Below are 18,713 nucleotides of genomic sequence, written 5' to 3'. Positions count from 1 at the left end.
CCTAGACGATCTCCACCGTTCACCACGCCGATCTCCACGCATACATCACCTCGCAGGTCATCACACAAGTCGGCACACAGGTCTACACTCAGGTCTCCCGAGTGTCACCCGACATAGAGATAGCAGCCCAGAGGTCACCATCAGAAGAGCATCAACCTCTTGTCTCCGATGCTGGTACAGAAGATGATGGAGGCATCATCTTCTCTGATGCTGAGATAAGATATTGGATGGTAAACAACCTAGATTTATCTTCACCATCCAAATGTGGCAACTCAGCACAGACATACCTGATGAAGGAAGACGATGCAGATGCCATCACTCTACCTCCGATCGACCCGATTAGCTGCGGTGCCACATAATCTAGATACAGCTTTCATTAAAGCTACGAAAGTGCAGACTCCACATCTGCCCAACTTTCAAGCTAAAGAAGTTCTCCACGCACAACATGGACTCCTTCCTGAAGGCACAAGACATCGATGAAAACTACAAGATGATCAGCGATGTTAAGAACAAGAACTACAAGATTGACGATCGCAAAGTTGGTGCAGATAGAAACCATGACGAGGCGCGATGTTCTTTGGCCTAAATAGATCTAGGACGATCAATAAGACACTTATCACTAGATTTACGTATTCCACGACCTCTGAAGATGATAGGATGATCTACTCTGCCTTACTGATGCAAAAGAAGGACCAGCAGTTCCTTACAGATCATCTTACATCTGTCTCAGCAGCACTGACCTTAGCTCGTCGTCAAGGCCTCCTCGCCTCCCTGCAGCTGGGGTGAGAACTTTACAGCTCCACTCTATACAGCCCGTGGTCATCCCCAAACATCTTTGGCGGAGGAATAGACAAAGTCTCCAAGGAAGTCACTAAGGACTCCAGAGAAGTCCTTATGATCAAGTCGATGGACACGCTAGCCAAGCGTCATCAGGTCAGACTTCACAAAGATACTCAGGCAGATCTAAGTTCTCGGGCCTACAGAAAGCAAGGGATAGGAAGATAGCCAGCCAGGGGAAAAGATTCTTTTAAATTAAGCCCATATGGCAACTATAGAGGAGGGTCAGGAAGAGGCAGGACACCCAGAGGTTCCCGCAACTATAAACGCTGAAACACAGGTTCGAACGACTGGAGTCTTCCACCCCAGCCGTTCCAGTACAGCCAGCTCAAGTGGGTGGACGCCTCCAACTACACTGGGGAAACTGGGGAATGTTAAAGACCCTTATGTCTCCAACATTCTTCAACACGGATTTCGTATCCCACTACAGGCCAAGCCTCAGCTGACAGTCAACCCTTACAAGTTCGATTTACAAGCGCAACAACTACCAAAGTTAAGAGAGGCGTTTCATCACTCATAACCAAACAGGCCATAGAAGTACTAGATCAAGTAGACGTCGAACCAGGTTTCTACTCCCCAGTTTTCCTAGTACCCAAGAAAACTCCAAGGAGAAATACAGACTCATTTACAACATGAGCTTTTTCAACAGGAATTATCTACATGCGAAACCACCAAAGTTTCGTGATGATACACCTTCCTCAGTTACGCCAGATGATTAGCCCTATGGATTACATGGGCCAGTATAGATCTGCAAGATGCCTACCTACATATCCCCATTCATCCCGAATCCAGGAAATATCTAAGATTTTCACTAGACGGGCTACATTACCAATGGAAAGTACTCCCATTCGAATATCATCAGCCCCTGGCTATTCACGAGGATAACGAAACCGATTATCACCTATCTACATCGTCTAGGGCCTACGCAGTCGCGTTTTACCTCGACGACGGGATACAAGTAGATCAAGATCCACAGCATCTCAAACTACAGTTAAAATTACATCATAAAGCTACTAACACAGCTAGGTTGGTTAGTAAACTTACTCAAGTCGGACCTAGTACCATCGCCAAGATCCTGCAGTTCCTAGGCATTCCATTTATCACAAATCACAACCGTATTATGGTATAGTACCAGAAGACCGTTGGCTCAAGATCCAACAGACCATTCCACCAGCTCTACTCTCTCCGTTACCACTCTTAATAATGGCAGAGCCTCGTTAGGTCTCTCTCACATCAGCCCAAGACATGACAGTCTCAGGCAGATTACAGTTACGTCCCATTACAGGTCTCTCATAATGCACATCTCGACGACCTACAACCATTCAGTCTACCGAAACATCTCAGACCTCATCTACTATGGTGGACCAAGAGGTCGAATGTTTCTGCGAAGGTATTTGTTTAGAAGAGCAGGAATTCAAAACCCATCTATATGTAGACGCGTCACTCCAAGGTTGGGGAGCTCATCTCACCAACCGGACGATATCAGGGTTATGGAATCAGCAAGAATGCAAACTCCATATAAACAGTCTAGAAAGATGAAAGCTGTAATCAACGCCATTCTACATTGGAGCACATTTTCTACAAAATGCGCACTTTAATGATCCATACAGACAATTCGACAGTGGCGTTCTATGTAAACAAGCAAGGCTCAACGAGATCGATGAACCTATTGACTTTAAGCTTTCAACTGTTCGATTTAATACAAGATCTAAATCTACATGTCAGAGCATGTGCACATTCCCGAGCCAGAAATATACTAGCAGGCGCTCTCTCGGCCACATCAACCATCACCGACAGAGTGGATGATCAACAGGGAAATTTTTGCACAGATAATCAAGCAAATAGGGCCCACCGCTAATAGACCTATTAAGCGCACGATTCAACAATCAGCTACCGACATTCGTGTCACCAGTCCCAGACCCACAAGCATGGGCAACGGACTCTAAGTCTATCCTGGGAAGGCCTCAATGCGCACAGCGTTCCGCGCCAGCAATAATACCTCAAGTGTTACAGAAAATCAGACAAACACAGAGCCTCCAACTCACTTTGGTCGCCCCTACTGGTCGGCCAGAACGTGGTTTCCCATACTAATTCAAGAAATCGGTCAACCAACACTGGAGCTACCCAAAGCGCAAAACCTGTTAATTCATCCACACACCAAACAGGTGCGGAAACCTAGCAGTATTCCAACTACACGCGTATGGACTGTATACAAATGTGTTTAAACAAGAGAGGATATTCTGCCAGGGCGCAAAAGCGGTCACGCTTTTGCCTTACGTTATTCAACTTGTAACAATGTACGGCGACAAGTGGGCACAGTTTTGAAAATTATGCAACAAAGAAAGGGATTTACAGCAAGAGATGCTTCTCATCCACAAGTGGCAGATTATTTGTGTTACTTTACGCCAAAACAAACATTTAAAAGGTTCGACGATATCAACATATCTTGCCAGCTTAGTTCTGTAATCACCATGAGAACGGTGTCAGAATTAACAAGATCTCCAGAGTTACTGGCCTTACTACGAAGCTTTCCGATTGGAGGACCAAAAGCGGAAGTTCCAGCCCAGCTTGGGATCTGAATGTAGTGTTACAACACCTCACAAGTAAGGCTTATGAACCGCTGGAATCGACAAACTTTGAATTTCTCTCACAGAAAACACTGTTTCTGCTATCTCTAGCCACAGCAGCCAGAATGTCTGAAATTCACGCTCTGGATTATGAGAGGATACAGTTTGATGACAATCATAACACAGCACACCTGGGATTAAGATGGGATTTCATCGCCAAAATCAACTGCCAGGTCAACCAGACAGAATTATTTCATATCCGAGCATTATCCTCTATTCTCGGATCACAAGATACACAAGACTTATCACTGTGCCCAGTAAGAGCTCTCAAAGTTTATTTACTGACGATCCAAAACAAGGAGAAGATTTCTCAAAGCGTTTATTCATTCCCTTATCGGCAACAACTCAAACAGAAGTGTCACGGACCACCATATCTATTTGGATAAGAACTGTCATTCTCCGTGCCTACAAGGCAGCAGGACTTGGACCCACCAACAGCATCAAATCCCATGAAATCAGGGCGTTAGCTTCCACTCTCGCCTTACGGTAACTGTTCTTTGAATACAATTATGGAAGGATGCTTTTGGAAATCTAACATGGTGTATTTTAGCTAATCACTACCTGAGAGATATCACCACCGAGGATGTCTCAGGCATTCACCATTTAGGACCACTGGTCCTCGCTCAGCAGTTGACAATCCCTCGTAACGTTAAAATATTATCTTCACGAAGATTAATATGTATAATTATTACATGCATTATCTAGCTTATAACTCTCACGGAGTTCTAGCAGTATGTATATATGTTCAGTGGTATTCAACCTTAAGCATATACAGAGTCAATTTCATATTGTTGTTTATAATATATCAGTATATTATTAATGTAAATAATGTAATTCCCCTTTATGGCATTATAACCTATGGTTTATAATAGAGGAAACATCCTAAGTCTAAGCCTTCATGAAGTTCCGTAGGGTTATTACAGTTAAATCTATACAAAATCACTAATTCTATAAATCCAAAGTATTCTGTTTTGCCCACCTCTGTTTCCGTGAGGATTCTACAAACAAAGAGCATGAGTCAGGATAAGGAAAAAAATATGTAATTTTTGAGTAAAATTGATATTTTATACTTATCCTGACTCATGAGGTTAGCTCCTCCCATCCTCCCCCACATAACACTTTGGATTTCCCTGTAAATTCAAGTGTTGGGCTCGCATAAAATCAGGAGAGAGTGAAGCATGAGGCCAGAGGGTGGCGACACCTGTTCCCGCCAAAAGGGGCAAGGGAGGCAACTTCGTGGTGAGTACCAATTAGTGATTTTACATTGAAGGGCTTCAATTAAGGAGATACAAGTGTTCCACTATGTTCGCAAGAAGAAGAAGACAAGCAAAAGAGCATGAGTCAGGATAAGTATAAAATATCAATTTTACTCAAAAAATTACATTTTGGTGATTTCACGTGTGCTCTCGCATGCATATGGTGTAATTTGCATCACGAGGAGCAGTCGGTTAATTAGTTGGGTTGACTTGTCAACCGGGATGTTCGGACCTTGTACCATCACACACACTGGCGTAGATTTGACAGGCAGAGGTTAGATCAGCGTGTCAGTCTCCTGCCTCACTTACCTCAGTTTTTGTATAATTCGAATGGATATAGTCGATGCCAATTCCGTCAAATCGTAATCATTTTGATTCCAGAGCATAACTCAAAAAACGTTCAATATTTTTCAACAAAAATTGGTAGATATATCAAACAGAACCTAAGGTGGTGCCTTTTGCTATTTACAGATTTTTGTCATTTTTATTTTTCTGTTTCCATGGAAACGTTTTGGACTTAGTCTTAAAGAGGGGGTGGGCTTCGTTTCTGGAGCATAACTAAAAAACTGTTCAATACTTTTCAACAAAACGTGGTAGATATATCAAACAGATCCTTAAGTGGTGCCTTTTGCTATTTGCAGATTTTTGGCATTTTTATTTTTCCCGGTTTCCATGGAAACGATTCGGACTTAGTTGAAAGGGAGGGGTGGGTTTCGTTTCTGGAAAACTTCTTAATATCTTTCAGCAAAACTTGGCAGATATATGAGACAGATCTTGAAGTGGTGCCTTTGCTATTTACAGATTTTGTCATTTTATTTTTAGTTTCCATGGAAGCGATTAGGACTTAGGAGGGTGGGCTTCATTTCCGTGCACAACTCGAAAAGTGTTCAGTATCTTTCAACAGAACTTGGCAGATATATAAGGCAAATGTTGAAATGGTGCCTTTTGCTATTTACAGATTTTTGGCATTTATATTTCTCATGATTTCCATGGAAACGATTTGGACTTAGTTTTAAAAAAAGTCAAGCTTGACTTTAAGTAACTGTCAGATGATTTGTTCTTTCAAATGTGTGGGGGCCGGGGGGATATGTCATCTTCTGATGACTCTTGTTTTTTCTTGTAGTGGACTCGCCCATAGATGTCATAGCTGCAGTCACCTTGAATGAGCGAGTTCCGAACTACCTATGTTTAGGTTGCGCCTCCATTCAGAGTTGAGGCGCCCCCCCTTACTATATCTGATAATCTCAGGGTTTCGGTCATGAGGTCAATCAGCAGTTTGGAGCTCTAGGCAGTGTTCCTCGCTGTCCGTCACTGGGCACATTATCTTACGGGCAACCCGATTGTTGTGTGGTTTAACAAGAGTTTGACCGGGTTACTGTTTCCAGAAGTTCCGTCTGTTTTCCAGTAATAGCCGACACCCATGTCCGTCTGATAACTCAGCATATTCCTGGGTGTGGGTACATCTTAGCGGACGCTATATCGAGATCTGACAGAGTTGCTTTCACAGAATGAATGCTACACAAAGAGATACTGGTTTATGTGTCTCTGTCTCCAGATTGTCAGCCTGGGCAGTGGATGGCTTAAGCCTTTCCGGGGGGAGCTACATGCAAAATATGTTTCGTCCGGTCTTGCTTCCAAATGTTTTCGTGCCAATCAAGAATTAACAACTTGACTTTGACTATATTTAGTCGGTCCCAGCAGAAACCATATGATATCAATTATATGGTGTCTGGCCCCAGATAACCAACCAGAGGTTGGTTTCCGATAGTGCATCATCCTATTGTGCATCCTCATCCCACGACAGAACGGTTCAATTAACACACTGCATCTGCAGGCGGCATTATGCGCCAATTACTTTTCAGCCAGAGCATTGTTACTGCATTGCTGATGACTCCCATCAGGCACATGTATAACAAGGGTTAGTCATTCGAGCAGTTGTGTTGCCACGAAGCAGGATCAGCTGAATACACCCCCCCCCTGTTTTTAGCAGTTTCCCTGCTGTATTTTTAGACGGAAGGCGTTTCAGGAGGGACATGGCTGCCACTTCTGTTAGTGGCAATTCCCTTCATTTTAGCAGTCCCCATTGACAGGAGCTACCGTCCATGCTTAGTTTATTTAGCACTTGTGTACCCAAGCTGCAGTTTTGACCACCCACAAGGAATCTCAACACGGTCCTGGACCTCCTACGCCAACCTCCAGTACTTCACACACTCGCCTCTACTGTGGCGCTTCACTGTAACTGTACAGTGGCATTGATAATGCAAGAGTGTTTCTAGAAGTCGGACACAGTTTTCACCAATCAGTATCCACACCATATGTGTCCAACGCTTCGGACCATTGGTGCCAGACCAGCACCTCACCAATCCCCAAAGGATATCACATCCTACATTGTTGTTCACAACGAAGCATGACAGTTCTGTGTGGGGGAATGGGTATGTCAGTTTAGGAGTAACACTTGGATAGACTCAGGTCCATGCTTCTTACTGCACTCCCTAAAGCTAATAACGCTTTAAAAATCATGTGGCCTTTTCCATTTAAGTGTACATGGCTTATATGCGAATTACCACTGAGATGTTATCCCTTTCTGTCGACCATTCTTCCAGATTCCACGAAGGTGTCTTCATTCATGATGTTTCTTCCCACGAGGCATGATGTCGCCGTGTGGGAAAAAAGTTGTTCCGAGGGAAACAACTGAGTGTGTCAGATATGGAGTAACACTTGGAAAACTCAAGTCAATGCTCTTTACTGCATTTCCCTAGCTCGCTTTAAAAATCACATGGTCTTTTCCATTTAAGCCTACATGTCTTATATGTGAATTATCACTGAGAGATAGTCACTGTCTGTTGACTATTCTGCCAGGTGCAGCGAAGATACCTTCCACCATGCTTTTTCTTCTCATGAAGCACGCCGACACCATACGGGAAAACAGTTGTTCCAGGAAAACAACTGGGTGTGTCAGTTAAGGAGTCACGCTTGGGTTAACCCGAGTGTCTGCTTTTTACTGCGTTTCCCTAAAACTAATAACGCTTTAAAAATCGTGTGGTATATTCCATTTAAGACTGCATGTTTTATATGCTTATTACCACTGCCTGATTGTCACTCGCTGTCCGCTCTAGGTGCGACGACAGTTTTCCACCACCGAGGCGCACTTGATAACATTGACCGAGCTGTCTTTGTTTACCTTGTGAGGTGATCCCCGCAGATGACACGCCCTCCATCCTGCCTGTGCGATAAATGTGCAGGAAGTAAGTAGTGCAGGATTAGTTAAAAATTTAGTAAAATCTCAATATTTTTTATATTTGTATACTTATCCTGCACTACTTATGATAAGGGCCCACCCTGCGCTTTAAGCTACCTCCCCTCTTCGTTTCCATCTGTGGGATTTACGGCAATAATCAATCGTCTGGCACAGCCATGCTTGAAGTAGTGCAGGATCGTAAGTAATAAGTGCAGGAAGTAAGTAGTGCAGGATAAGTATACAAATATAAAAAATATTTAGATTTTACTAATAATCTGTTGACATTATTAGGGTGTAACTACCTTTTTAGTTATGTTTGACACACTGCATGTTGAAATGATGTTAGGTTTGTTTGACTTGTCATACTGAAACACTGCATGTTGAAATGATGTTAGGTTTGTTTGACTTGTCATACTGAAACACTGCATGTTGAAATGATGTTAGGTTTGTTTGACTTGTCATACTGAAACACTGCATGTTGAAACGATGTTAGGTTTGTTCGACTTGTCATACTGAAACACTGCATGTTGAAATGATGTTAGTTATGTTTGACTTGTCATACTGAAACACTGCATGTTGAAATGATGTTAGGTTTGTTTGAAAACGAATTACTGTAACTTGCACAGATGTCAAAATGAGTTCCTTGTCCTTGTCCCTGTCTCTGTGATCTAAGTTCTTAGATTGTTACTTTCACACTTTAACACATAAAACAATAAACTGATTTGTGGAGCAGGTCCCTGTTCTACTTTGGCCTGTATATTTAGTTGTGATATAGATATTCAGCACATTTACCAGTGTTCACATGTCCTGCAGGTGTCATGTCTGTCGATGAATGGCAGCTCCACACTGGTTGCGTCAGGACAGACTGGGCAGATGAGCGTGGTGCGGATCTGGAAGTTCCAGACTGGGGAATGCCTGGCCATGTGCAAGACTCATGTACATTCTCTCAGCAGTCTCAGGTGAGCTGGCGCCATTGGCTGTCTGTTGATGCACATCTCTGTGGTTTATAGTTTAATCAACTTGCTGTCAAACGACAAGGAAGTAAATAGAGAATACTACACTAGGTCTCATTACATACGAATTATACGAAACGAGTGTCCTTCCTATGGTATCTGACCGAGCGAAAGCGAGGTCATAAACCATAGGAAGGTCACGAAGTTTTGTATAATTCGTATGTAATGAGACCTTTGCTCGGTCAGATACAATAGGAAGGACACTTTCGCTTTACATTATAATTCGTATGTAATGAGACCGAGTGTGGTATTTTATTTATTACCCACGTCTTACATGCATTGAATTGACAAAATAGCGTATTTTTGTTATTGTTATGGTTTCAAAACGAAACCGGTTTCATAAAGTGGTTGCAGAAGTATTTTGTTCTGACGTACACTTTTGCATGACGTCACACTGTATTGACGTCAATACGCCATTTCTCGTCTGTCCCCTTGGTAACCGACGTCACGATGCATGTCAGTTGTCATCGCCTCTCGTACAGCCTCCTTCAGTAAACTACTCCGTAGCACCCTGTTTCTTGGTTTGCAACTGCTTCACCTCGGCTAACATCACTGGTGGAAACATTGCGTTTATGTTTTTCGACGCATATAATGTCTCAGTTCGACTCACAATTAAACAACGACACGGCAACGTTCGCAATGTTTACATTCCCACAATGCATCTAAGTTGTAGAATGAATGAATTCACGTGTTTGTTATGAATGAACAAGTAGTTCCGTCACAACGTGACCTAACTGAGAGGTCATCGGTTATCCAATCAAATCGTTAGAATCTCAGGTCAAGTCGTTACGATACAGGTCAATGTGATACGACACTCGTGTGACGTACGAGATTAGTATGCAACTACCCATACGTTGACCACATGGGTAATAAGAAGCTCTATCTGTTGTCTCATACTTTCATTGACATGCCTTTCTGCTTTGTTCCAGTTTCTCACACAAAGGCAATGTGCTCTGTGGAGTTGGCAAGGACAACCATGGGAAAAATGTAAGAATATCATCTTTCAGACATGTTATGGAACGAGTTGAATCATTTAATTCTAAAGTATCAAGATATATTGTGTTGTTGTTCTATGGCTGTAGTGTTACTGATGTGAGTACGGATGTACTGACGTGTTTTTCAGACAGATGGATTGAGTGTTGTATAACGCCGCACTCAGCAATATTCTACCTATATGGCGCCGGTCTGTAAATAATGGAGTCATGACCAGACAATCCAGTTATCAACAACATGAGTATTGATCGATGTATTGGGATACAGTGCACATGTGTCAACCCAGTCAGCGAGTCTGACCAGCTGGTCCTGTTAGTTGCCCCTTACGACAAGCATTTTTCATGCAGATTTTATTACTCTCTAATGCCAACAAACCCCCAAACAAAAGTGATAACGTAGTAAAAGACTTCTCCCTGTTGTAGATGGTAGTGATCTGGAACACATCACGTGTAGCCAAGAGCAGGGAGGTGACTGTCATGGCCAAGGCTCATTCTGATGTCGACATTAGCAGAATGAAGATTGCAGCATTTGATGACACAAGGTGACTTTTAGGCTTAAAATATGATAAAAAAATTTGTCTGGTAAAGAATAAGCACCAAGTGAGTTGAATGAATCAGCAGTCATGCTTTAGAGGAGTGAGAATGCATGTATTTTCATCACAGATTTGACCACTTGACTTGAAACTAGCTTACTACCCAGATAACTGATTGAAAGCTGAAGTGATATAGCTTGTGTGAAATTGAACAATGAGACAGATTTGTCATTTTTGCTTTTCTTATGACCTTTGGTCAGCTGACATAAGCATCAGAGTAAATGATGAAATCTAACAGAAAATATTACATGTACAACATAGACTGCCTATGGCATAAAACATGTTGTTTATTTCATTCTATGAATGCCTTAAAGGTCACATGCAACCAAAAAATCAAACATAATTAAAACACAATTATCACTTATTCATGACATATAATATACATTGCTGGTTATGAAAAAACATATAAACAAAATTATAAGCGTACAATCGCAAATCAAAAGTGCAATATTGTGTACTTGGGTTTACTTCCCAAGAAACAAAGCAGCCGGGATACCGAACCCAGTCAGAGCGGGTGGGTGTGCACTCAAGTGTAACGGCTGGTTCATTTGCAGATGCTCTCACGGCTCTTTGTGTGTGTGTATATAGAGATGTTGGGTTTTGTAAATACATGCTCATTTTTAGTGTATAACATTTTGCAATCAACAGACATCATAACATGTCATGTGTACAAGTATCACACCTGCCTGTCTGTGTAATTACATAATGTGACAGAGACCGAACTTGGGCCATAAATCAATGCGTTTTGTTTATGGTGTATAGCCTGATTGGTGTTAAGTTCAAATTGCATGTGGTCAGTGATCGCTGTTGTGTATTGAATATTGTCATTAGCAGACAGGCAGACAGACACACAGGTGTCAATAAAACAAGACATTGAGTTTTGTCTGTGACAACAACATATCTATATCACAGTTAAAAATTCTGTCAACGCTAAATAATGACATTGCTTTTAAGTATCGAACTGAGAAAGTGACTCGGTAAGAAGAACGCAGGGTGAAATAGACAAATGAAATTATATAAACAGTTAATTTACTGTCATAACATATAAAAGCTCGCCTTCGTGAGATATCAACAAAACATTAGGAAAATAGCTCACACCAAAGTCTTCACCGAGTATTCACCGGACAGCCTGCTTCCAAGTTGCGCGAACCTATTTCACTGCGCACGTGCTATGAGCCCAGCCCTGCTGTTGAAACCAGTTTTCCCCCGAAAAGTCGGGGGAAAATTAGTGAATCGTTTGAACTCTGATTTCGCGCGGTTTTTTTCATCGCGTTATTTTTCAACTTTATAAGTTGAATTTGCATTTTTGATGATTTGTTTCTGAAGTCCATCAGAAGTTGTGTTTTACGTTGCATGTGACCTTTAACATAACCATTCAAATGATGAACCAGTACAAGACAAAGCCTTCCATACCTGGGGTGTCTAAGCAAAGTAAGATTGTGACATCACTTTTCAGCCATGACACCAAAGAAGACATTGTCACATCCATAGACTGGCAGAATTTACAACAGCTTAACCGCTTGACCAGCTGATCAACACATTTATATGAATTTATGAATTTCTATTCAATATTAAATTCAGTGTCTAAGAAAGTTTCAGATCTTTGCTGCTTCAATCAACTTGTGCTAATTTGTTTAATATCAAAGTCACTTAGGTGAGATTCTTTGTATATCTTATCTTCTGTATCCTACGTTTTTAAAGATTCTGTGTAAGGAGTCAGTTTTAATAAGAACACTTTTCTCCATGGGATAACACAGGTCTCTCATGGGTATATGGTTACCTGATAGACGTTGATAAATATGCCCTGGATAGAGATGATATATTCTCCAAGAATATAGAACATATTTTCTCTTATTTTCTGAGGATGGTTTCCTGTGGCGGGACAACATCCGTTGTGTCGGCGAGTGAAGGAAGGGTCGCTGAGGTCTGCGCCGGTGCAGCTCGGCGAAAGTACCACAACATGGAGTTTACTGATGTCAGCTTCGAGGCCCGGGCTACCAGCCAAACAAAGCCCCAGAGGAACGTATTGTGTAAGTAAGGACAGACATAAATGTTGATTTCAGTGTCCTCAACTGAAAATCCAGTGAAATCTGTTAGATACTTCAGAATAATCTAATAAGGTTGCCCACCCTTGATCATTTGATGGGCTTCTTACCAGAGGAGGAAAGGGGAGATTATGATAAGAATACAAAGTTTGGTTGACCATTTAAAGCAGTTAACTCAAGTTTGTATGTTACCAACATAAACTGATGGAGTGTTCTAACTTACAGAAACATCTAATTGCAAGAAATACCAGAGGACAAACAATGACTCAGGATACCTTTTATTGAAACATTACTGTAATTGCGGTATACAATTATTGTTTTAGCTTACCTTCAGCCGGACTAATGCTCATACCTACCTGTTAAGCTACCTACCTTAAGTCGAGTGGAAAACGAGGTGTAAACACAAAACAACCCCACCTGGCAATTACCTCCCCTTCCCTGTCACCAATCTTTCCTGCGCCTCGTACCTGTAGGACATGTGGACTAGAGCTCTGTATTTTCCTTTGTTGGAAGTGTTGTTAAAGTATGAGTAGTTTTTACTTACCTTTTTTTCTTGGTGTAAATGTACTTGTTGCTTTGGTAACTTTTTTCCGTGACTTTGAACACTTTTTGCATAATATCTTGTGAACACTTGTTGTTGAACTGAAGCATGGCTTCCAATTGCTTAGGGGCGGTGGGGTAGCCTAGTGGTTAAAGCGTTGGCTCGTCACGCCGAACACCCGGGTTCGATTCCCCACATGGGCACAATGTGTTAAGCCCATTTCTGGTGTCCCCCGCCGTGATATTGCTGGAATATTGCTAAAAGTGGCGTAAAACTAAACTCAGTCAGTCAGTCCAATTGCTTAAAATGTCAACGGAAGCTTTCTAAGGCTGACCCCCTCAGTAGTTGGCCGTCTTGCCTTGAGAAGGATGGCTGTGCTCCATGTTCTGTTGAACTGAAATGCATCCTGTGTGATAAATTGTCCAAGGAGGATTTCAATGCATATCTGAAGGCTATTGCTAAGCGGGAGGCTGATCAGTGTTATAAGAAGAAGCGTCAAAGATTTATCGTCCAGAGACAGAAGTTCGACTGAGCCAGATTGTTATCGTGCCAGCAGTCATTCGTCACGTCAGTGGGATGCTTTGTTGGAGTGTTCTGGTCGATATGTACGGAAACGATCGACGTGGACGAACGCATCATTACGATTCAGCAGATCGAGGTGGTCGTTATGAGCGTTCCAAGGATCGAATCCCTGAGCACTATATGGATTTTCATTATGACGACCATGAAAGAACCAATACTGAGTCGTCTCGGCAGTTTGGCAATTCTTGTCTCTCTCGGTATGATCGCCCTACTCATTATGATTGTGACAGGTCACGGTCCGCTACCCTCTTCACATTATGGACGGAGGCGTTCTTACGAGGATGATTTCTCTTCTCCACGTCATTGTTCTCCTTATTCTTACATGTGTAGTCGTTCGCCGCGATGTCGACCTCCTATGGCGACTGTTACTTCATCCAGTGTGTACCCTGATGTCTCACCAATTAGTTCAGCATCAGCTCCTTCTCTTACCGTACCGGCCAACAAATTGTCACAATTACGTACTGTGCTTTTTCCGTCTGTCGGCCCTGTTGTTCAGCCGACTTCATCGTTCTCTACGGTGCCTACTGCGACTCCGCCTTTGTCATTGACTGTTCCCTCCTCACCTACACTGGTTTTGGATGCAGGGGATGATAGCCCACCTCGACCTCCATGGGACAGTGAAGTGTTGGCATGGATCTCAAACTTTATGGATGCTTACGATGCATCAAACCCCACAGCTGGGGGTTTTCAGCTTGGGGACACCCCAGACTCTGTCCGTTTTCTGCCGCCTTCCTCATTTACGAAACTTCCTACAGACATGAATGCGTGTTTTTCATCAACGTTGCCGTCTCAGCCATTTGCTAAACCTGGATTGCGCCATAAGTTTTCCATATATGGACTATACTGCTCCTGTCTCTAAATATCATGACTGGGCGATTGATGACAAACATTTGGAATCTGTAGACGCTTAGCGGCGCAGCATCAACTGTTGGCCATTGGCCATGGTTTCCACTACGATAGATTGTCTCAATAAATTCTTCGAGGTTAAGGATGACCTATCGGTGGCTGTTGACGTCAGCACAGGATCTCACTTCTTGCGGTCGACTCCACTTTCGTCCCCTGCAGAGGTTTCTTTTACCCACAGCTGCTGTTTCCCGATCGTCTGCTTCTCCTGCCACTCCATCTCCGTCGTCATCTGGAGTGGTGGCTCCTGCCGTCGAACTTTTGCGACGGTTTCTCTCTGAGAGTGCCTACATTTCAGTCTCATCTTTGTCGACGCTTCCCTGGAGGGCTGGGGAGCTCATTTCGACGACGATCAGGTCTCTAGGCGGTCTCGAATTCGAAGCAGTCATTCGGGCCATTTGACATTGTGAATGTTGCCTCTTCGGCAACTCACAGTCAGACGGTCGTCCACTATATCAACCCACTAGGATCGACTCAGTCATCTGCTGTCCTTGACCTCATGTTTGAGTTCTTTGCCCTCGTTGACGCCTTACACATGGAGGTCCGGGCCTGCCACATTCCCTGGGCCAAAAACATGATTGCCGATGCTCTCTCTTGACCATCTCGTCCCTCTCCCACAGAGTGGATGCTCAGTCTAATCACCTTTTGCCTTCTGACGGAGTATTTCTGGACTCCACAGGAGGATCTGTTTGCGACACGACACAACAATCGTCTTCCTCACTTCATGTCACCTGTCCTGGATTGGCTGGCTTCGGCCACGACGCCCTGGCGATATCGTGGGAAGGTCTCGGCGCTTATGCGTTCCCTCCAACTGTTCTGTTGCCTTTAATCTCCCATTCCGGGAGGATCTTCTGTTGCATCCACACAGCAACGCCCTGCATGTACGATTACACAACTTCACGGGTGTGATTGCTCAAAGCCTCGTTGATCGAGAAGGGTTACTCGGCTAAGGCTGCCAAGCTTATCTTCTCTGCTCATCGTGTCACAACTTATAAACTGAAGAGGAGTGGAAAGAGGTTGCTGAAGGTTTTAGTTCCAGATGGATCTACCACAACTGTCTGTGGACTGTAGAGGCAAGCACGTTGCTATGAAGAAGCCATCCACATCTGGATCATTCTACTACAATTATATGGGCTTCTACAGCATTGTGGTCATGGCCCATTTAGATGCTTGAAACAAGTTCTTGTATGTTGATGTTGGGGCAGAGGGTGGTGCTTCACTGTACTTTGCACAAAGCTGTCGAGGACAACCGAGCAGGACTGCCTGGACCAGCTCCGCTCCCTAACGATGACAAGCCTGTGCCATATCATTTCGATGTCCATAATTGGGTCTTTGCAGTGACATTCAGCCAATCCTTCTGCTTTTGTTGAACAGCTGGGGGTGCTGCTTAACAAATTTGGCCAGCTTCATAGTTCCCTCATCCGTCTATTTTAGTCCAGTATTTCTTTCTTGCTAACTCTGATCCCTGTTTCTGCTCTGTTTGGGGCTCTTCTTGGGGCTCTCCTTGAGGTGCAGAAACATCAGCACTTGAGTGGGATGGGGGAGAAATATCCCTCTCACTCTCTGCAACCTCTGTCTCTGTTTCTTGTCCGTGTGTTCTTCCAGTCTTCTATCCACTGCTGGTCCCACTCTTTCTCTGGTTGTCTTCTTCTTCTTCCTGGCAGTCATCTTGTTGACTGTTTGCTGTCTAGTTGAGGAATGTGGGGACTGGCGATGGGGGCGCTTTTATGTACGCACTGTCAAGTTGATTCGTGCACTAACAATTTGTGAAGTAGGCGTGCCCAATGCGTATCTATTATGTGACATGCACAAACTATTCGTGCCGTGCATGACCATGTGAACAAGTCGTGACAATACGCAAGTCCCGCCCGCCATCTTCACGACAAGTTAGAAGGCGTGAACTTTGCGCAGTCTGTCGCTGTCATGGCGCACAGTTTGTGATCAAAGCGGGAAAATGCGTGACACTGCATGTCAATGCGCGCAAGGCCGGAAATTGACACGCTTTGATACGCATCGCCAGCAATGTTTACGAGTAGGTTTGCGCAATGTTCACGACTAGTTCATGCAAGTGGCAGGAAGATTATGCGTTCCAGAATTTTTGAACATTTTAAAATTGTCTTTGCGCACTTGTACGCAGCCCCGCACAGTTTATGCACACTTCACAACAGTTTGCGCCGAATTTACTCATTGGCACGCAAAATTGCGTACCAGTGGGGAGACAAAATTCGTGCAAGTGTCAAGGTGGCTTTACTAGTGACTCCTTTGAACCGCTGGATACAGTCTCTTTTGACCTTCTGACTCGAAAAGACGGCTTTCTCCTCTCCTTAGCTACGGCGGCTAGGGTATCTGAGCTTCATGCTATCGATTATGGTCGGGTACAGTTTGACCAATGTGTCCACGGCGATGTCCATCTTGGCTTACGGTGGGATTTTCTAGCCAAGAATCAGCTTCCTGGCCAAGAGGCTAGAATGTTTCACATTCCTCTCCTTTCCACCATTCTGGGTTCTCAAGATCATGCTGACTTGTCCCTTTGTCCAGTGCGTGCTTTACGCATTTACCCTCAACGTTCTGAATTATGTCGAAAGAATTTTCGTCGTTTGTTCATCCTGTTATCAACAACCTCCAAGTCAGATCATCAGGTATACTCTTTCTTGCTGGTTACCGGCTGTGATTCTCTGGGCATATGCTGTGCAGAATATGGACCCACCGTCCTCTTCCCACCCTCACAAAGTTCGAGCGCTTGCGTCGAAATTAGCTCTCCATGGTAACTGCTCCCTACAGGCTATTATGGAGGGCTGTTTTAGGAAATCAAGCTTGGTTTTTCGCCTCTCACTATTTGCATGATATCTCTACGGCAGATGTTGCAGGCATGCAGCAATTTGGGCTCTAGTTGTCGCGCAACAACTTTCCAACACAACTTTCTTGACTCCGTGTAATTACTGCAATATAACGTTGGTGAACGTGATTCACTCTTGTTCTTTATTGCAAGGCAGTATTATGATTCCATGTTTTCCTTCACCGTTTGTTGTGGTTTAGTTCACTTGGTCATTGATCCAGCAGGACGTTGTTACCTGGTATACTGCACATCTTCGTTGTTCTTAGCGAGTTCTGTCGTTGATATTTGCATCCTCGATCATTCATCTATTTTCTACTTGCTTACATAACGAGCTGGCCAGCCTTATGTTCTTGTAGATTGTTGCGATCATGTAGTTATTGTTCTTTCTTTGCGACTTTGGGTAAACACGACCCTCTTTGTGAAGTCTGCCTCTTTGTGAAGTCCGTGTCACCAGGATTGTGTCAGCTTCACATAGACAATTATACTGTTTGGGCCTTGTATCCCACCACCTGCCAACAGCTGAATGTATCGGTAAGCCATAACATGTTTTTTTTAGATTGGAAACATTGTTTTAACAAGCTTACATTCAGACGTACGGTTTAGTCCCACCCCTCTGGACTTTGGCCTTTTTGTCGCTCTGTTATGGCTTTCTGGCCTTAGACTCTGGAAAGATTGGTGACAGGGAAGGGGAGGTAATTGCACAGGTGGGGTTGTTTTTGTGTTTACACCTCGTTTCCACTCGACTTAAGGTAGGTAGCTTAACAGGTAGGTATAAGCTTTAGTATGTCTGAATGTATGCTTGTTAAAACAATGTTCTTAATCTAAAAAACCCATATATTTGGTTAGCTGTTTTATATGTGTGTAAAATCACAAAGATGTATTTCAATAATGGATTACCAGACCTTTCTCTCTGTTGCTGATATTAGTGTTGATGTTTTAGGTATGCAAGTAGTCGGTCAGGCTACATATTTGAGATTGACTACCAGAAGTTATCAATCAGACATGTCAAACGTCTTCTTCCAACTGTCAAGTCAGCAAAACGAGAGAAAGAGACATTAAAATCAGGTGAGAAAGGCATGGTTTTTGCTGACTCAGGAATCCTTGTTTTTTAAAGCTGTATGAGCTGTAATTATCTGAATCAAAATCACTCCATCGGAAAGGGCGTAACTAAACGTTCTTTATGATATCAGTTATGTAAACAATTTTGGTATTTGAGATTAGTAAGAACTTTGTAAGTGGTGAATCCAGGT

At 43.3% G+C, this 18,713-nt stretch overlaps 1 protein-coding gene across 1 annotated transcript in view; it reads left to right on the top strand.

Annotated features, from left to right (window-relative positions):
- Window positions 1-18,713, top strand: part of LOC124289382 (WD repeat-containing protein 90-like) — a 65,557-nt gene that overhangs the window by 16,945 nt on the left and 29,899 nt on the right. Inside the window, 8 exon segments of the mRNA XM_046726004.1 lie at window positions 8,772-8,917; window positions 9,901-9,958; window positions 10,387-10,505; window positions 12,420-12,435; window positions 12,437-12,505; window positions 12,508-12,546; window positions 12,549-12,586; window positions 18,404-18,528. Coding sequence (XP_046581960.1) covers window positions 8,772-8,917; window positions 9,901-9,958; window positions 10,387-10,505; window positions 12,420-12,435; window positions 12,437-12,505; window positions 12,508-12,546; window positions 12,549-12,586; window positions 18,404-18,528 — 610 coding nt within the window.

The sequence above is a fragment of the Haliotis rubra genome, unplaced genomic scaffold, assembly GCF_003918875.1.
Source record: "Haliotis rubra isolate DU_JTF1 unplaced genomic scaffold, ASM391887v1 Scf44, whole genome shotgun sequence".
Lineage (NCBI taxonomy): Eukaryota > Metazoa > Mollusca > Gastropoda > Lepetellida > Haliotidae > Haliotis > Haliotis rubra.
The sequence above is the reverse complement of the archived record's forward strand: the minus strand, read 5'-3'. Positions and strand labels throughout refer to the sequence as shown.